The sequence below is a fragment of the Notothenia rossii genome (genome assembly GCF_949606895.1).
Source record: "Notothenia rossii genome assembly, chromosome: 4".
Classification (NCBI taxonomy): Eukaryota; Metazoa; Chordata; class Actinopteri; order Perciformes; family Nototheniidae; genus Notothenia; species Notothenia rossii.
In genome coordinates, this window is record NC_136902.1 from 88,123,681 (window position 1) to 88,140,115 (window position 16,435).

The 16,435-nt window shown below is 42.5% G+C and overlaps 1 protein-coding gene across 5 annotated transcripts in view; it reads right to left on the reverse strand.

Annotated features, from left to right (window-relative positions):
* The window catches only part of sphkap (SPHK1 interactor, AKAP domain containing), a 181,079-nt gene that overhangs the window by 29,423 nt on the left and 135,221 nt on the right, over positions 1–16,435 (reverse strand). For 4 of the 5 annotated variants that reach the window (XM_079674369.1, XM_079674371.1, XM_079674367.1 and 1 more), the window contains exons 3-4: positions 13,279–13,381; positions 9,401–9,511 (exon numbers count right to left, since the gene is read on the reverse strand). In XM_079674369.1, the coding sequence (XP_079530495.1) occupies positions 9,401–9,511; positions 13,279–13,381 (214 nt within the window). Of the gene's footprint in view, positions 1–9,400; positions 9,512–13,278; positions 13,382–15,662; positions 15,986–16,435 lie in introns of those variants that run through there. The other variant, XM_079674368.1, reaches the window with a different exon arrangement.

A 16,435-nucleotide genomic window follows, 5' to 3' on the forward strand; every position in this document is an offset into this window, starting at 1 on the left:
AAACTGGTAGGTTTTCGCCTGTTTGGGGATTTTATATATATATATATTGCTTGCATAAAATCTCCAGGGTTTTTGCTTTGTATGTCGGGGGCGGGAGATTCGTGTGATTGGTTGTTGGTCGCAAAAAATCCCCAAGCTTTCAGACACGCCCACCTCCACGATTTTCAAGATTTTTTCAAAGCTGCTGTGTGGACGAGGCGTAAGGGAATAAAGTTACCTGTTTCTACATCCTGATTACTTCATCTGTTTACATGTAATCCGTTAGTCCCCGAGCCTGGTTTGGGGATATGTAAATTACCCCTTTATGTCCTTATAAAGCACATTTTTAAAGCACAGACCTGCATTGAAAACTGGGGTTTCTCATCATGTCAAATGGACAGTCTGAAGTAACGGAGAGTTGTCTTCCTGCTCTGATCCTGCTGTAAATCAGCGCCTCAGCTGACAGCGTATTTATTCTGCTCTCCCTCTCTCTGGTCCGGGAAGAGGACGGGTCAGGACATGACTCACTACACCAGGCTGAAGTGTTTTAATCCAGTGATGAATGAATTTCTCCTGCAGGGTTTCAGATTCTAAGCAGGCGGACAGATATCAAGCTTAAAACCAGAATGTCTTTCTGTGTAAAAAGCGCATAATGTGAGGAGGGCAAGTTTATTTATATAGCACCTGAAAAGACATTCAGACAAAGGCATTTAAAAACAGTCATGAAAAAGAAAAGATAATCAAATAAACATTAAAAGAAAAATTACATGAATAAAAAGTTACAGTGCGGTTTAAGATCTGAATAGTTCACACAAGTTCCACTTTACTGATGAACACAACGGCTCAGTTTCAATTAAAAGCAACGACAAAAAGAAAAACCACCAACTCTCTGATTTGGCTAAGCATGTGTTTTAAAGAAAGGGAAGCAAACATGTGAGTTGGGCACGAAGCAATTATCGATTAAACTTTTGTTTGTTTTTATTATGCCTCCTGTAGCACCTTGGGATTTCTGTTAGCAATGAAAGGTGCTTTATAAATCAAATGTATTATTATTAACTTCTAACTTCTAGGTTTAAAATCCTAACACGTCGTCACTGCCTCTCTGTGGTGTGGTGATGACTGTTGGTGAAAGAGCAGCACCAGGTTAATAATCTGTTTCCATTTCTTTTTGAGGGGTAAAACGCCTTTTATTGCCCCAAGATAACCCTCTTTCCAGGCATAATGTGTTATCAGTGTCACATCGGCTTAAAACACAGATCTATAGAAAGAACCGCACAGAGATTATGCAAATAGTAGTCATGCAAGAAAAGAAAAAAAAAACGTATAAGATGCCGCGTTCACCTTTAAAATGCACACGCTGTCAAATCTCTGAGGGCTGTGATGAAATGCAGTGTGACTATCACAGCAACATGACTCTTCTCTGAGACTTCATGCATTAAAACACGAGTGATCAAAGGTGACAGCAGCTTGCAGCCAGAGGTGATGGAGCGAAACGCAGCTAATTCAAAGCTTTTATCTTTTATTTAGCTCGCATTTCTTTTGGCCCTGTCCCCTCACTATTTAGGGCTGTTTCTGTAAAACAGATCATTTTCACCCTCAAACACACATTTCTTAGAGAACTCAGCCCAACGGATTCATTTGGTTTAATGTGGAGTTTTATAGTCAGCTTCCAATGAAATCAGAGCAGTCTTCTTTTAACCTTTAGCCAAATCCAATTCAATACTATAATTGCGTTGGTCCATTAAAGCTGAAATAAAAAGGCTAAGTCATCAAAAAGATAATTCCTCCCCTCACTACGCTTTGGTCTTTTTCACTTTCCGCTGACAGAGTTTCCAATGTTTTGCCTCTCAATCTGCATAAGAGTTTTCTCAATACTCTAATTTATAGACAGTAGGGCTTGTTTGAGACAAGCGAGACCTGCGCAATTTCGATCAACGTCTTGCTCGTGCGTTGCATGATGGTTAGTCATTTTGTCCGACTTGCTCTGGAGGCTCGCTCACATGAGACGTTGAAATCTCGCGGGACAAAGACGCCCGCGGCCTTGAAAGCGAGGCGCGGCGAGGCGGCGCAGTTCCTCTCCACGGGCTGCGGAAGCTAAATGCTTGATGGGAAACGACTCGCTGGTATCTCGAGCTGAGCGCTGATTGGTGGTTTTTACCCCGTGCTGCTGATGAAACTCTCCAATTGGCTCGGCAAAAGTTTGTTGTTGTTTTGTGTCAGTTTTCCGTCGCCACTTCCATTCACATTTTTTCATAATTGTTCCACAAAGTTTATCATCATGAAATTAATATCTGTATCTGGGGGATATATCCAGTCTCCGATTGTCTTTCGTTATTATGAGAGTGCTCTCGTACTTGTTTGATTCTGAAATTGTATATATTTATATAAATATATGTGTGTGTATATGTCCGCATCTGTAGCCTGTTGTTGTCTCATTATACGGCACTGTGAATGAATCAAAGTAAATATATAAGTGGTCATGAACACATCTGTCCATCAGACAGAGGGCTGCTGTGCCTCCTGTCATCATTGATGGACGTCTCTTTAAAATGACCGCTCAGAGGAGAGGAGTTCTCATTTCTCTAACCGCCTGCTGCTTCCCCTCCTCTCTCCTCGGTTCCCCTCCTCAGTCCTCCGCTCGCATCTCCTGTGGGCGGGACTAAGACACGAGGATAGGAGTCGAGCAAAGGAGTCGAGGAGGGGAAATGAGAGTATTGAGAAACCTCTATCGTCTCATCGTCTTCTTCTTAACGTTCCTCTCAGTTTTCACACTCCTCCTTCCTGCCTCTCTGTACAGTTCAGTCCAGCACATCAGAATGTATTCCTCACAGTGTCATCGTTCCTACGGTGCCGTTTGATTGATCGGCTGCGAAAAAACGCCAACGGAGGATCGAGAGTCGGAGCAGCGATCCGTCACGAGAGTCCGAGAGCGACGCTGAGGGAGGACGGGCCATCTGCTCGCACAGGAAGTCAAGAAAACAAACGACCACTGTCTGACTCAAACAAAAACTGAAAGATGGAGCAGCTTTGGTCGTGCATTTCTCAAAAGAACAATGGAGATCAAAAAAACTGTCTGCATAATCAGACACTCAGGTAGGAGTTGGCAGAAAGTGACGTTTCAAGTCTCTCGTCACGAAAAGCAAGTAAAAAACTGCAAATATCTGCCTGGTGCGACCTTATCACCACTGCTGTTATGTTTCTTCAAGCAGTTAGGATTAGACTCTCCCTCCCATTTATCCCGGGGGAAATGTCCCCACTACTTTTTGAAATTGCTATTTGTTCAAAATGTTCTGAAAAATAGCAAACAAAGAGAATGGTAACAAATGAGAACAATGATTCAGCCTCTAGTTTTGCTGCTATAGGCTTAGTTTGTCGGGGGACATCTTACTTCTTCCTTCTCTCTGTACCTGTGTACTCTCATGTTCCGATTAACCCAGCTTCCCCAAATGTCTTTCTTTGTGGTGTCTATATATGCCGGGATCCCGAGTCATGGATGATCCTGTTGCTGTGGTCCTGAGCCCTGGATCTTGAGTCGTGGATTCATCTTCCTATTATACACACATGCATTTCCAAACATTCGTTCTACCTATGTTGTAAATGTATTATCTCTTCGATTTACACACGGCATCTATTGCACCTCTGTCCGTCCTGGGAGAGGGATCCCTCCTCTGTTGCTCTCCCTGAGGTTTCTCCCATGTTCCCCTTTAAACTGTGGGGTTTCTCTGGAAGTTTTTCCTTGTACGATGTGAGGGTCTAAGGACAGAGGGTCTAAGGACAGAGGGTCTAAGGACAGAGGGTCGAAGGACAGAGGGTGTCGTATTGTCATACTGATATTCTGTACAAACTGTGAAGTCCACTGAGACAAATGTAACATGTTTGATATTGAGCTATATAAATAAACATTGATTGATTGATTGATTGATTGATTGATTGATTGATTGATTGATTGATTGATGTGTTTATTTGCACAAGAGAACATGTACCATCTCAAGAACCGTTTGTTCGTTTACACTTGGAGGGTGTATTTCTGGGAAGCCAGTTGGTTCCTTTTTCTAAATGGGACACATTTAATAAGGCCTACTCTATTGCACTTTTTCTTTTTTAAATGAGTAGCTATGTTCAATAATTGTGTGACTATCCTGTGGCGGCCACGGCTTGCGGTCTGAGATAAACAGTTTGGTCTGTTTGTTGTGACAGTGATGAACATAATATGTATTGATAGGAGGTATAAAAGGAGATAAGAAATACACAACTCCTTGGGTTTTGAGGAGTTGCAGTACTTATTCATGTCCAAACTGATTTCCTGCCACTAGACACTGCTAACCTTTCCCTGTGCTGCTATCGCCAACATCTCTCGCTCTCACACACTTCTTACACACACACTACACACTGCCCATGTATGTGTACATATGCCCAGTGCATATTTGAGAGGATGGAAAACAAATCAGGTATACTATTTGTTTCCTATGCATGCAGATTTGGACAGGAATCATTCATTATCACTAGTGGAAACAAAAGTCAAAATGAAACAGTTGTTGGAGTGACCAGTCAATGACAGCATGAATATTGTTAATAAAAAAACAAACACATATAGGCGGATGGGTTAAGTAGTATGTGAGATTGGCTGTAGACAGACAGAGATAGATACACAAATGCACACATGCACATGACCAAACACATGGGGGACATGAGTCATGTTGAAAATACATGAATCTTCACAGTGCTCTATCTAATGACAGATGCACAGAGCGTTTCCCCTCAGACAACACACTGAACTGTATAAAGTGTTTTGTTTTTCCCATCAGAATACACTGGGAGCTGCCGTATCTGAATATCTTTAAGTAAACACTGATAAAATGCACAGCTGTTCTGTGGACGTCTCGTCCCGGTCGATGCAGCTGGTGTCTGAAGACTTCAGGAACATTTAACACTCACACTTACAAAGTGAGACACAAGTGTGTGAGACCACCGCTCTTGCCAAATTACTGCTATTACGGTTACCTTGGTAATGCTTTAAAACATGTATTACGCAGTGGAATGGGAATATAAAGCAAAACTGTGTGTACTTTTACTTAGATAATGTTTTTGAAAGGACAAACAGAACCAGGTTTGAACGGCTTATTTTATATAAGGCTTCAAAACCATGCTATGTTTGATCGCTGTGTGCACATGTAATGGCGGTTCATTGCTTTAAGTCTGCAGAGAAACAGATAATGGCTTCTTGTTTCAGCATCACTGCTTGGGAAGATTTATTTAAGGACCATGACTCTGTGAGCTGACCCCCCTGCTCTTATAATTAAACGCGGATCACTGAGCTGAGGCTCTGATCAGCGAGGTCACAGATAGCACTGCTCAGACTGTGGAGGTGTCATTTCAGAAAAACCCAAGAAATGTCAAAGAGACGAGATATTTCGCAGCTTAAGGTGACACAACTGATTACACCCCGAGGGAAGGAGAATCAGGCTTGCTCGGCTATCACTGAAGCGTGGGTATATATTTCATTCATTTTCAGAAATTCTGATGATGCTATTTCTTCTCGCCTATAAAAAAAAAATCCTGCAGTGTTAAGATACGTCATGCAGTTTTTAAAGGAAAAAACAGCTGATGTCACTCCCAAAAAAAAAGCCCTGCCTTGGAGCGCCTGACAGATGGAAATCTTGAATGTTATTCATGCTTAACTTGCAATTAACAATGAGTGAGTGATCAAAGGTGGCACATTAGATTTGGGCGACAGTGAGGATTAAGCGTGTGTGTCCTCTGGAGCTAAAAGCCTTTCTCTTTTTTTTTTAAGCTTTCTCTCTTGATGTATTTTTAAATCCTTGCTAAAAGACCAAGTAGTACTTTAAAGGTCCCAGGTCATGCTTTTCTGGTTATTACCCGTCCCCTTGTGTGTTATGAAGGTTTTTCTGCATGTAAACGGTCTGCAGTCACAAACCCTCAAAGTACACCCTGTAGTAGTAAAACTCTAACACAGAAAAGACCTGTCTATGCTGCCCCAGAACGCCTCGTTGGAGATTTCTCTTTTTCCATTGTTTGCTTCCTGGGTTCTGTGACGTGTGAACACCCAAATCAACAACAAATGACCGGATTGGCCCAAATGGACCTCACACAACAGGATCCCTTGGCTAACTAACAGGGAGTCCCATTGACTTGCATAGAGCTCCCTGGTTGGTAATAGACGAGTTGGGATCGTGGAGAGATGCTCTCCGCAGACCCATTCTCACAGCGTTAGAAACCTTTTTCTTACTCAATACCAAGCCACACTCATTGTTTTCACTTCGGCTGTGAGTGTTTGTGTGTGCTCAGGATGAGTTTCGCTTGTTCTCGCTGTATCGCCGCCCCGGAAACCTGTCCGTTCCTCGCAGCAGCTCACAGCAGCAACGAACCTTGCAACGTCCCGACCAATCAGAGCACACTGGGCTCATAGGGAGGGGGGGCGGGGGCAGGAGCTCCAACAAGCCGTGTAGGACAGAGAGTGAATACACATACTATACAGAGATGCTGGATGAGAAACTAATGTGAGTTTGGAAAATTGCACAATATACATTTATTCTAGTAGAGCTCAACAATGGAAATGTGATCAGTAGAAATGGCCATGACATGGGAGCTTTAAACAGTCCGGACAATCATAACAACATTTTTTGTCTGTAACTTCATTCCTTATGTTTTTTAAAAGCCAATTACAGTATATTCTCCTTTGTTTTAAAGAGGTCCCATTGCGTAACTGCCACTACGTTTTCTTTTGCATTACTAAATACTGGTAATATTTACATTAATTATGTGACTGACCGTCTATGTTTCAGGTTTCCTGTAGATATTGAATTGCTCTCTTACTGCACTTTTAGGGTACAGTTTTATTATTATGCTGCTGTGTTTATTGTATTTTTGTAACTCTGGCAAAACAATTTCCTTCGGGATAAATAAAGTTGTATCTTGTTATTATTATTATTTTTTTTTTTATCTTTCCTGTAGTGTGTTATATAGGTTTCTGTGCATGTAAATGGTCTGCAAAGGCAAACATACAAGAGGGAGTTTCTCTCCAACACATTGTGTGAATCAGTGTTCATGAAGCGACAGTATATAGGAATTGAATGGTTACAGATATCATCTCAACAGTTACATTTGTAAAATCTAATTACAGTATGTGCCAGAGTCTGCCCCCCCATGTCAGCTCAAATAACAATTATAATCGTGTCACAGTGTCTGAAGATTTCCATCTGTGCTAAATCTATCTCAGCACGCATCGAGCAGAAGGCGACGAGAGCCTGAATATGGCTCATTAACAACCACGATAACAAATCTTTGTAGTTTCCTGTCAACCAACAAACAAATCTGCGGCACGAATTGGAAAGTCCATGTGAGGTCGAGACGACATGCACGTCTTCATGCTGAGAGTCCAGAAACGTAAGTCCAACAAGAGTTCTCAAAATCAAAGCAGAAAGTCAAGCTATGGAAATATTTCAGAGTTTGTATTACAGCAGAGACGATGGTTATTAGTGACACAAATAAACCACAACAAACAATCTTCCAATAATAAATTGCCTGCTGAGACAAAATGGATCTTTTCACAATCTTTCAGCAGAATGAAATTGCATCTTCCATAACATCTACTTGAAAAAGACTCCTTTGGTTTATTGCAACCAGCAAAGTGATGAGAAATGATATTATTCAAATGTGTTCTGCCAACGCATCTTCAAGACGGCACAACACAAGCATTCAGAGAGCTAGCAACAAAGACAGCAGTGTTCTCAGCATTACGGTACGTCCACACAGCAGCTTTTAAAAAATCTTCCAACGCTTCTCTGCCCATTGACTTTGAATGGGGATGACTTCCCTTTGCCTCGCTTTTCGCCGAACTGCATTGTGGGAAGCAAAGCGAAGATTTCCAGTATTTCAGGATTTTCAGGATTCAAAAGTTGAGCAATGTTCAACTTTTGAATCTGAGCTGGAAGCGTCAGCCAATCAAATCCCGTTTATGCAAATCTGACAGTACAAGCGCTAGCCAATCAAACCGCGTGCAAGCTGGGAGAGACAGACCGCAGTTCATTTCCTCATATTCCAAACGAGAAATTACGGTAGCAAATCACCCGGTTCTTTACGACCAGAACTATTTACCGGGATACAAACCGGAGGAACCAGGCATGGAGGGAGGTGGCAGAGACAGTGGGTCAAACTGGTAGGTTTTCACCTGTTTGGGGATTTTATATCCATTTTACTTTGTTTAAACATTGCTAGCAAGCATAGACAGTATCTTTAGCCAGCATGGAATGTAGCATAAAATAGCACCATAGACATTAATCTCATACATGGTTTTTTGCTTTGTATGTCGGGGGCGGGATATTCATGTGATTGGTTCTTGGTCGCGTTGCTCGCAAAAATCCCCAAGCTCTCAGACACGCCCAGCTCTAAGATTTTCAAGATTTTTTCAAAGCTGCTGTGTGGACGTACAGTTAGAGGTAACATTTTCTGTAAAGTCAAGGCACTCAGGATAATATACCTAAGAAGGTGTTTTCCCCTTTTTGGGATGCCTATAACTTGAAGCAGATTTCTCTAAGGTTTCTTTAGAGCAAAAGCTGGTCAATCAAAAAAGTCAACAAGTAATTTGCACCATTGTATCAACATGCCGTTTCTACCACAGTGTTTTCAGAAGTCTACCGTACGGTGGCCGACAGGTGCAAACAGCGATTCTTTTGGGAAAATACTGAATGTACTCTTTTCTGTATCAGAGTAGCACATGATAACAAAGGCCTAACTGTAACTGTGTACCTAACCGGATGTATGATTACTTAGAAGGAGCTCATGAGACACTGTGTTGAACATACGATAGCTATGTTCAACGATTAACATGATGACACAGCCCCTAGGGAGATAGGCATATGACTGTCATGTTTATTGCTTACGCAGGCCTTAGCTAATCTAAACTAAGAAGAGAATACTAACCTATAATCACGCGATCACATTAAAAGAAGCCAATGAAACTTACATTTTAGTGTTTAAGGCTGTTGTAGCACGTTTTCACTCGTCTACCACCACACTAGAGAGTCTCTAATCAGGAATGATTGCATGTGAGATGTAACAGTTGACTCTATAATGCAAGTGGCTATTGATTATCCTAAAAACATTTCCTCAGCACACATAGTGACACACCAGACCTTCAAGAACTGGCTACTCTCAAGCAGCGAAGGAGCACCATCAACCTGCTGCAAAAAACATTTTCACCACCTCCACGCCCAGAAGCAATCCAAAAGACACAGAGTGAAGAATGTTTTCAATCATCTCTGTCTTTATATTCATTCCTCGCTGTCATTTCAAGCCACAAGCGCGCCTCCTGCAGCTTTCAGACTCTACACTAGATGAGTTGCTCCATTATTTGTTGCCATAAGGGAGCAAGTGTTTCCTGGTGCACCGTATGCTCACTCACCATGGTGCAGCTGCCCTCCGTGTCCTCGTCCAGCAGGCCCAGTCGGCACAGAGCCTTCTCGTTCCTCAGCCAGAACTCCGGGGAGTCCATCATGCTGTTACTGCACAGCACCTGCACACAGACCAATGATCAGTACAGGAGATCACCCCACAGTGAGAGAAGGTGATACAGATGAGGTATTAAAGGTCACCCATTATGCAAAATCCACTTGTTCATGTCTCTTCTACATCAACATGTGTCCCTTCTTCTCCATGTCTCTTCTACATCAACATGTGTCCCCTCTTCTTCATGTCTCTTCTACATCAACATGTGCCCCCTCTTCTTCATGTCTCTTCTACATCAACATGTGTCCCCTCTTCTTCATGTCTCTTCTACATCAACATGTGTCCCCTCTTCTTCATGTCTCTTCTACATCAACATGTGTCCCCTCTGTGTAAAGAGACTCTGAAAGTTTCAGGAACAAAGATTCTCTCTCTTTTTGTCCTGATCCATTTCTATAAAAACCTGTCTGAAAATGAGCTGATCAGATTTTGGCTTGTGTAACCATTAGCCAATCAGCAACCAAGGTAACCCCCCCCCCCCCCACCTTATCACCTGAATCTCCTCCTAAAGCACCAATAGGCGCTTTCACACCGGAGTACTTTTCCCAGGATAGTCCCGATAGTTCTTGAAATGTTGCGTTCACACCCAAAAAATCTGGAACTAGAAATTAGTTCTAGTTCTAGTTCTACAGAGCAGGTACTTTCATGGGAGAAAAAAGTTCCAATTTCTGATTGGCTGGCCGGATTGCAAACCACGCCCTGTGAAACTCTGACAAGTTTTGTGAAGCCGCCATTGTATTTGCTGGCATTAGCATTATTAGCATTAGCATTAGCCCCCTCGCACCAACGGAGAGAGATTAATTTATGGCAACACAAAAAAAAACATGGGAGAAAGCAGAAGAAGACGAAGTGACGTCAGCGGCTTCATTTGACTAATCCTCCCTCAGGGATTTGAATGCGATCTGCTCTTTACTTAGTACTTCCCAGTACTTAGTTCATCAGAACTAAGTGGGAACTAAGTACGCCTATTGTGTTATTTTTAACCAAATGTCTCTCAGAGGGGCGTGGGGAGGGGCTCCTTATTTTCATCTAAAGTAACAGACACAGAATCAGCACTTTTGAAACAGGGCTGAAACAGAGGGGATTATGGGTAATGCTGCAATGATGTGTTTGGTGTTTGGAGCCAACACTTCAGAGACATGTTCTGTATATATCTGAGACCTATAATATATTGATGAAAAACATTATAATAGGGGACCTTTAAAGGGTCGTTTAAATGTTTAAGAAATGTAACCCTAAAGCGTAGTACATGAATGTGTGTATTTTATCTGCTGAGTGGTGTTTAGTGACCATGTTTATCTGAGTCTGCATGAGGCATCCTCTCATGCATACTTCTCTTCAGCACATACTGTACATATTTGTGTATTCTCAAACCACTGCTGGATTTCCAAGAAGTGCAAAAACATGGAGAAACCAGAACATGACGAACCAGCTGCAGAGAGAACTATTATGCATCCTAAATAAATAAATAAATGAGGGGACATACTGCGATTGAACACTCGAATCAGAAGCTCCTGTCTCCAGTGTTTTTCTTGAGACACAAAAATAAATGACTAGTTTTAGGGGAAACAACAAAAGTATTATAATCCTTAATATACAGATGTTTTAAGGAGTAGGATGAAGTGTCACATTATATGACATGTTAGACACTTTTATCCAAAGCAACTTACAAGTGTTGTTTAGACTTTATAGATAAAGTGTGTGAGAATTGGGGCGGCGTGTGGCGCAGTGGGTTGTGCGGTGGTGTTATATCCATCCTTTAAATAGCTGGGTTGGTGCAAACCAAAAAGTGCAAGCCCTTGCTTTGTACCGCAATTGTGTGGCGCAGTGGGTTGTGCGGTGGTGCTCGGATCAGGGGGTCACAGGTTCAAACCCCACTGCAGTCAGCATGTCGTTGTGTCCCTGAGACACTTCACCCCAAATTGCTCCTGTGGGGATTGCCAACAGTGTTGAGTATGTAAGTTGCTTTCGATAAAAGCGTCTAACAAGTAACATGTAATGTGATGTAATTAAAACAAAGTGACCCGGGTTAGTCAGGTCACCTTTTTGCAGAAATCCCCTGAAGTGTCTTAGTGTTTAACAGCAGGTGTGTTTTAAAACATTATAATTGCTCTCTTGTTTAGAAAGCTGCGTGACTCACTGTACGGTGCTCACTAGTAAGAAGGAGTCATGCTTGCAGGATGTTCAAGAGAATAATAATGCAAATATTGGGTTTCGTGCATGTTTTGCCTAACTTATCCCGCTCTACACAGCAACTGGTTTTAAGTTACGACTAACACACACTCGCTTAGTCACATATCCATTTTCATCTGTGTTCCCTCTCTGGTTACTGGGATGAATGGGCCTTTCTCCAGGACCTTCTTTTCCACGGCAAGTGTCCTTGGATCAACAATCTGTCAGCTAACCAGACGCTGCACAGTGTGTATGGGACGGTGGCTGCCTCCTCCCTGGAGGGACACTTTAATGAAGCCCTCAGGACGAAACCAAGAGTCATTGAGCTGCCTTTGTTAATGACGGAGGGACTGCTTCACTGACACAATCATTTGCCGTTAACTATCGATTTCACTTATTTTAATAGCTTCTTAATTACAATGATAATTTATTAACAAAAGTGCATTTTAAAGATTCCCTTGATGGTTACCACACTGCAAGGGTTTGATCATACGGTATATATTCCTTTTATACCATTGTCTTTTTTAATTGTCCACATTGCAAGAATCCAAAAACAACATCAACAACAACAACAAGCTAATATAATAGCAATGCTAAAATAATAAATGTAATTAAAAAAAATTGACTGACTTCACTTAAATACAAGTGCATGTGTTTAATTCAAATACATACATTCATAACATAATAATAATAGAAATAAAAGAAATACTACTATTGCTAATAGTTAAACAAAATATTTATATTTTTAAAGGTAAAAATAGAATAAAAAAGGACAGTTTGCGCTACCCACGCACGGCACTTAAGGGATGACAGTCACATGCTATTTATAGATCCATTTTTCTGCAGTTACTCCGGCATGTGACGGATATTACGCATGTTCTCTCTGTGTATTTTTAGTGACAATTCATGCCCCGCCGTCGTGCCTGCACCCTGAGGGTAGGACCATCTGTGCCTGCCTTTAGCCAGGTGAAGGTGACGTAGCTTCAGCTGATGTCATATCACAGCGGTCAGCGGAGCCCGAGGCCCAACAATGAGAAAGATATCACCTTGTGCCTCTACAGGACACTGGAGTGGAAGTCAGTTAAGATCATGAGTGGTATCGGCTAATTAGGAACACACACACACACACACACACACACACACACACACACACACACACACACACACACACACACACACACACACACACACACACACACACACACACACACACACACACACACACACACACACACACACACACACACACACACACACACACACACACACACACACACACACACACACACACACACACACAATCTGAAAGGAAATTTAATCCAGCCTCCACCTCAGCACATAATCTCTGCTATTTACCCTCCTGTCACTCTCACAGTGCTGGATGATAAATCTACTGGGCTGACCTGAGGTCTGTTCCTCCCACTGCACAACCTCTGGGTGTCAGAGCACCCCCGAGAGGAAATTAAACTATGCAGATAAACTGAGGGGGAGGCAGATATGAGTGACAGGTGCACACACGCACATGATGAGAGAAAGAAGAAGACGTGGTTGACAAGAAGACACAGGGGGACACACACACAGAGATAGACACTTTCATTCTTTTACCTTCTTGCAGGCGCTGATGGACGAGGCCGCGGTGCTCTGCGTGCTGCCCCCCCCCACCTCCACAGTTTCAGAGCCGTCAAACATGGCTGACGACTGGAAGTTACTGCGGGGCAGAAAGGGCAAAGAGACGACTTTGTCAGAGCAAGTTCCTGTCAAGTGTTCTTTGAAAAAAAAAAAACAGTGTGTTGGATCTGAAGTGTGCACGGGAGGTGCACATCTCAATACCATAATACTTTGTTAGGTCACATTTGACTTGCATCACAGCAGCTCCATTTGCAACATCAAACAAGGACACTATTAAGAAATGATCAAAGGAAAACAAACATTTAACAACATCACAATCACAGGAGAAAACACGCTCAAGACCCTCTAACGAACATTCGACCTGGGATTAAGCTCTGTATTTAATTTGAGGATTGACTGGTGCGTAAAGGAGGGCTACAGTCTAACTTTATTCAATTGTGGGACCCTGTATCTCCGATTCTATGGTAACAATCCATATTCAATGCCGTCTCATGTCACGTGTTGATATTCTACCGAAGTGGCACCCATCCAAAAGACTAACCAGGTTTTGTCGTACTGAATATAACACTCAATATTTCAGACAACTGCCCCTAATGCCCCCATTAAGACAAAGGGAACATTTAGTGCCAACCAAGGTGTCACCTCCCATTATTTATTAAAGAGGGCAAAAGGGCTTTTGTAATGCTTTTTGGAAGTCACAACCCTTTCATAGCATTATTATTTATGAGAAGTCATTGTACTGTAGCAAGGTTTCTTTAACGGAGGTCTTCTCTCTCCTCATGGCTCAGGACACAGAAAAAAACACACTGCATGTTGCAGCAAATTGTAGTTTGTGCTGGATATCACGTCTGCAAAAATGCACTTTGCTGTCGTTTGACTCTCACAGCAATGGCAGCAGAGGATTATAGAAGAAGAAAAAAGGATGACAACCCAATGTACGACCTTCCTTTGGTGCATAAGACAACATTACTCAACAACGTGGGAATGTCTCTCAGAGTCTCAACGCAACTCAAAACCCCGGGAAGGCGTCATTATCCTCTGTGCATGCTTTCACTGAGATAAGCCAAATCGAAGCTTATCTGCAATGGCATTAATGAGGATCAATTTGGAAAATAAAGAGTCTGGATGCATGTTTGAATAGGAGCAGCTGTTTTAAAAAAGAAAAACTGTAATCCACCTATTTCAAAGCTAAAAAGCATTTAATCTTTAAACCCCAGAGGGATCAACACAACTGGATCTATTTGCAGTAATGCCTGATGTAAATAATTGTGTCACAGGAAATTATGAGTTTACTGTAAATGGCTGGTTAATCTGAGCGGGTGAAAAAAATATGATGTACTGGAGATAAGTGGATGTGCTTTAAATAGGCTGCTGTATCTGCGAGGCACACATATCAAAACAGGAATCCAAACACGCGCACACGCACGATTCTGCAGTGTTTATGTTGAATGCATGCAGAAAACTGGCAACAAAAGACGTTGCAAAAGATGAAGTGGAAAGGATTTGAAAAATAAAGCTGCTCATGCAGATCGGGAGCTCTTTCCGCCAATTTTCTTTTTGTTGCAGATGACCAGGGATGGATTCGTCACGCACGACTTCTGATCTTTGCGCGTAACGACCTTCCCATCACGACACGCTGCTGACTGACAGCCAGGTGCACTCTCGTGCTCCCGGGGCCCGCAGGTACCCAACAATCAGAGACCATTAACCCATGAAATGTATTTTGGCTTTCAAGGACTGCCCAGGTCCAATTCTGTGATTTACTGTGAAAGCTTGAATATCTCTAGGCCAGCGGGAAAATGTAGTGATGCGCAAACAAGCAACTTTTCAATGTGACTGTTTTGGAAAGAGTTCAACTGCTAATAATACAAAATGTGCCATGTTTTGTAAATGCCTTTGTAAATGTGATTATTTATAATTCAAACACTTTTCTTCATTGCCCCACATTGTATGAGTGAGGTCAGGCATGCTGCTGAAACATCTTGTTTACTGCACAAACACTGGCAGTCGTCCGTGAAAGCGGATTTACTGCAACCCTCTGCGTGGATTTTGGTGCGCTTCCCCCCCCCCCCCAACACAAACTGGCACACTTCGCACTGACAGGAGATAACGTCCACGTCAAACCACCTCATTCCAGTGCCTTTGGAAATATCACATGTAGAATATGATGTTTAAAAAGGGTGCTACACAAAAATAATCGCACCATTGCTTGAGAATATATGAGTGGCACCATACATGCAACATACAAAATATAAAGTTCACTATTGAATATCAAACGTACGATTTAAGATGTTTGGTTTGGGATTACGCTCCTAACATTGGCGACCTTTTTTCCATCCTGGGATAATAAAGTCTCTTACCTCGGCGTTTTAAGAAGGCACTCTGCGCCTGCCATTCTGTACAAAAAAAAGCCAAAGTGTCCTCAACCGGTGCGAGTATTTCCTCTGTGGGGAACAGGGAGAGGTACTGCGGAGCACTTCGACGCGTAAATGTCCCCGGGACCCTCTCAGGTCCAGATGCGCATCCCTGACTGAGCACTGAAGGAATCCAACACTGCCTCGCGGGGACTGGACGGGGGGAGGGGGGGCTGTGATGGACTGAGCGCTGTCTCAGCAGCACCACCTGCCCTGCGCGTCTCTCCGTGGAGTGCCAGAGTCCTGCATGGATCCAAACCGTAATGAGCTGCTCGACGCAAGCGAGGGCATGGATATATGGACAGTGCGCGCGCATGTCGACGCATGCAGGCTACAAGCAGATACACGCACACAAGTACGTAGTTGTTTTGATCCCAATACATCAAATGGTAACGAAAGTGAACCACTTGAAGTCTGTCTTTACTGGTGAATGTCTTTATTACAGTACAACTGAAATCAGAGAAGTAACAACAGTAGTGGGATATAGAAACTGACAAAGGATAAATACATATTAATTAAATATACCCATTATATCTTAAACTAGAATTATGATTTTTTGTGTTTTATGCTCTTCCAAGCAGAGGTTGCAGTTACTTACTTGTCTTTCCAATATGTCTTCACAACATGAGTAATGGCCATAAACGTTCTGTAAGGGCACCGTGACCTTTACCTTTGACCAGCAAAGTCTAATCAATTGATTCAAAGCCCCCAGGAAGAAC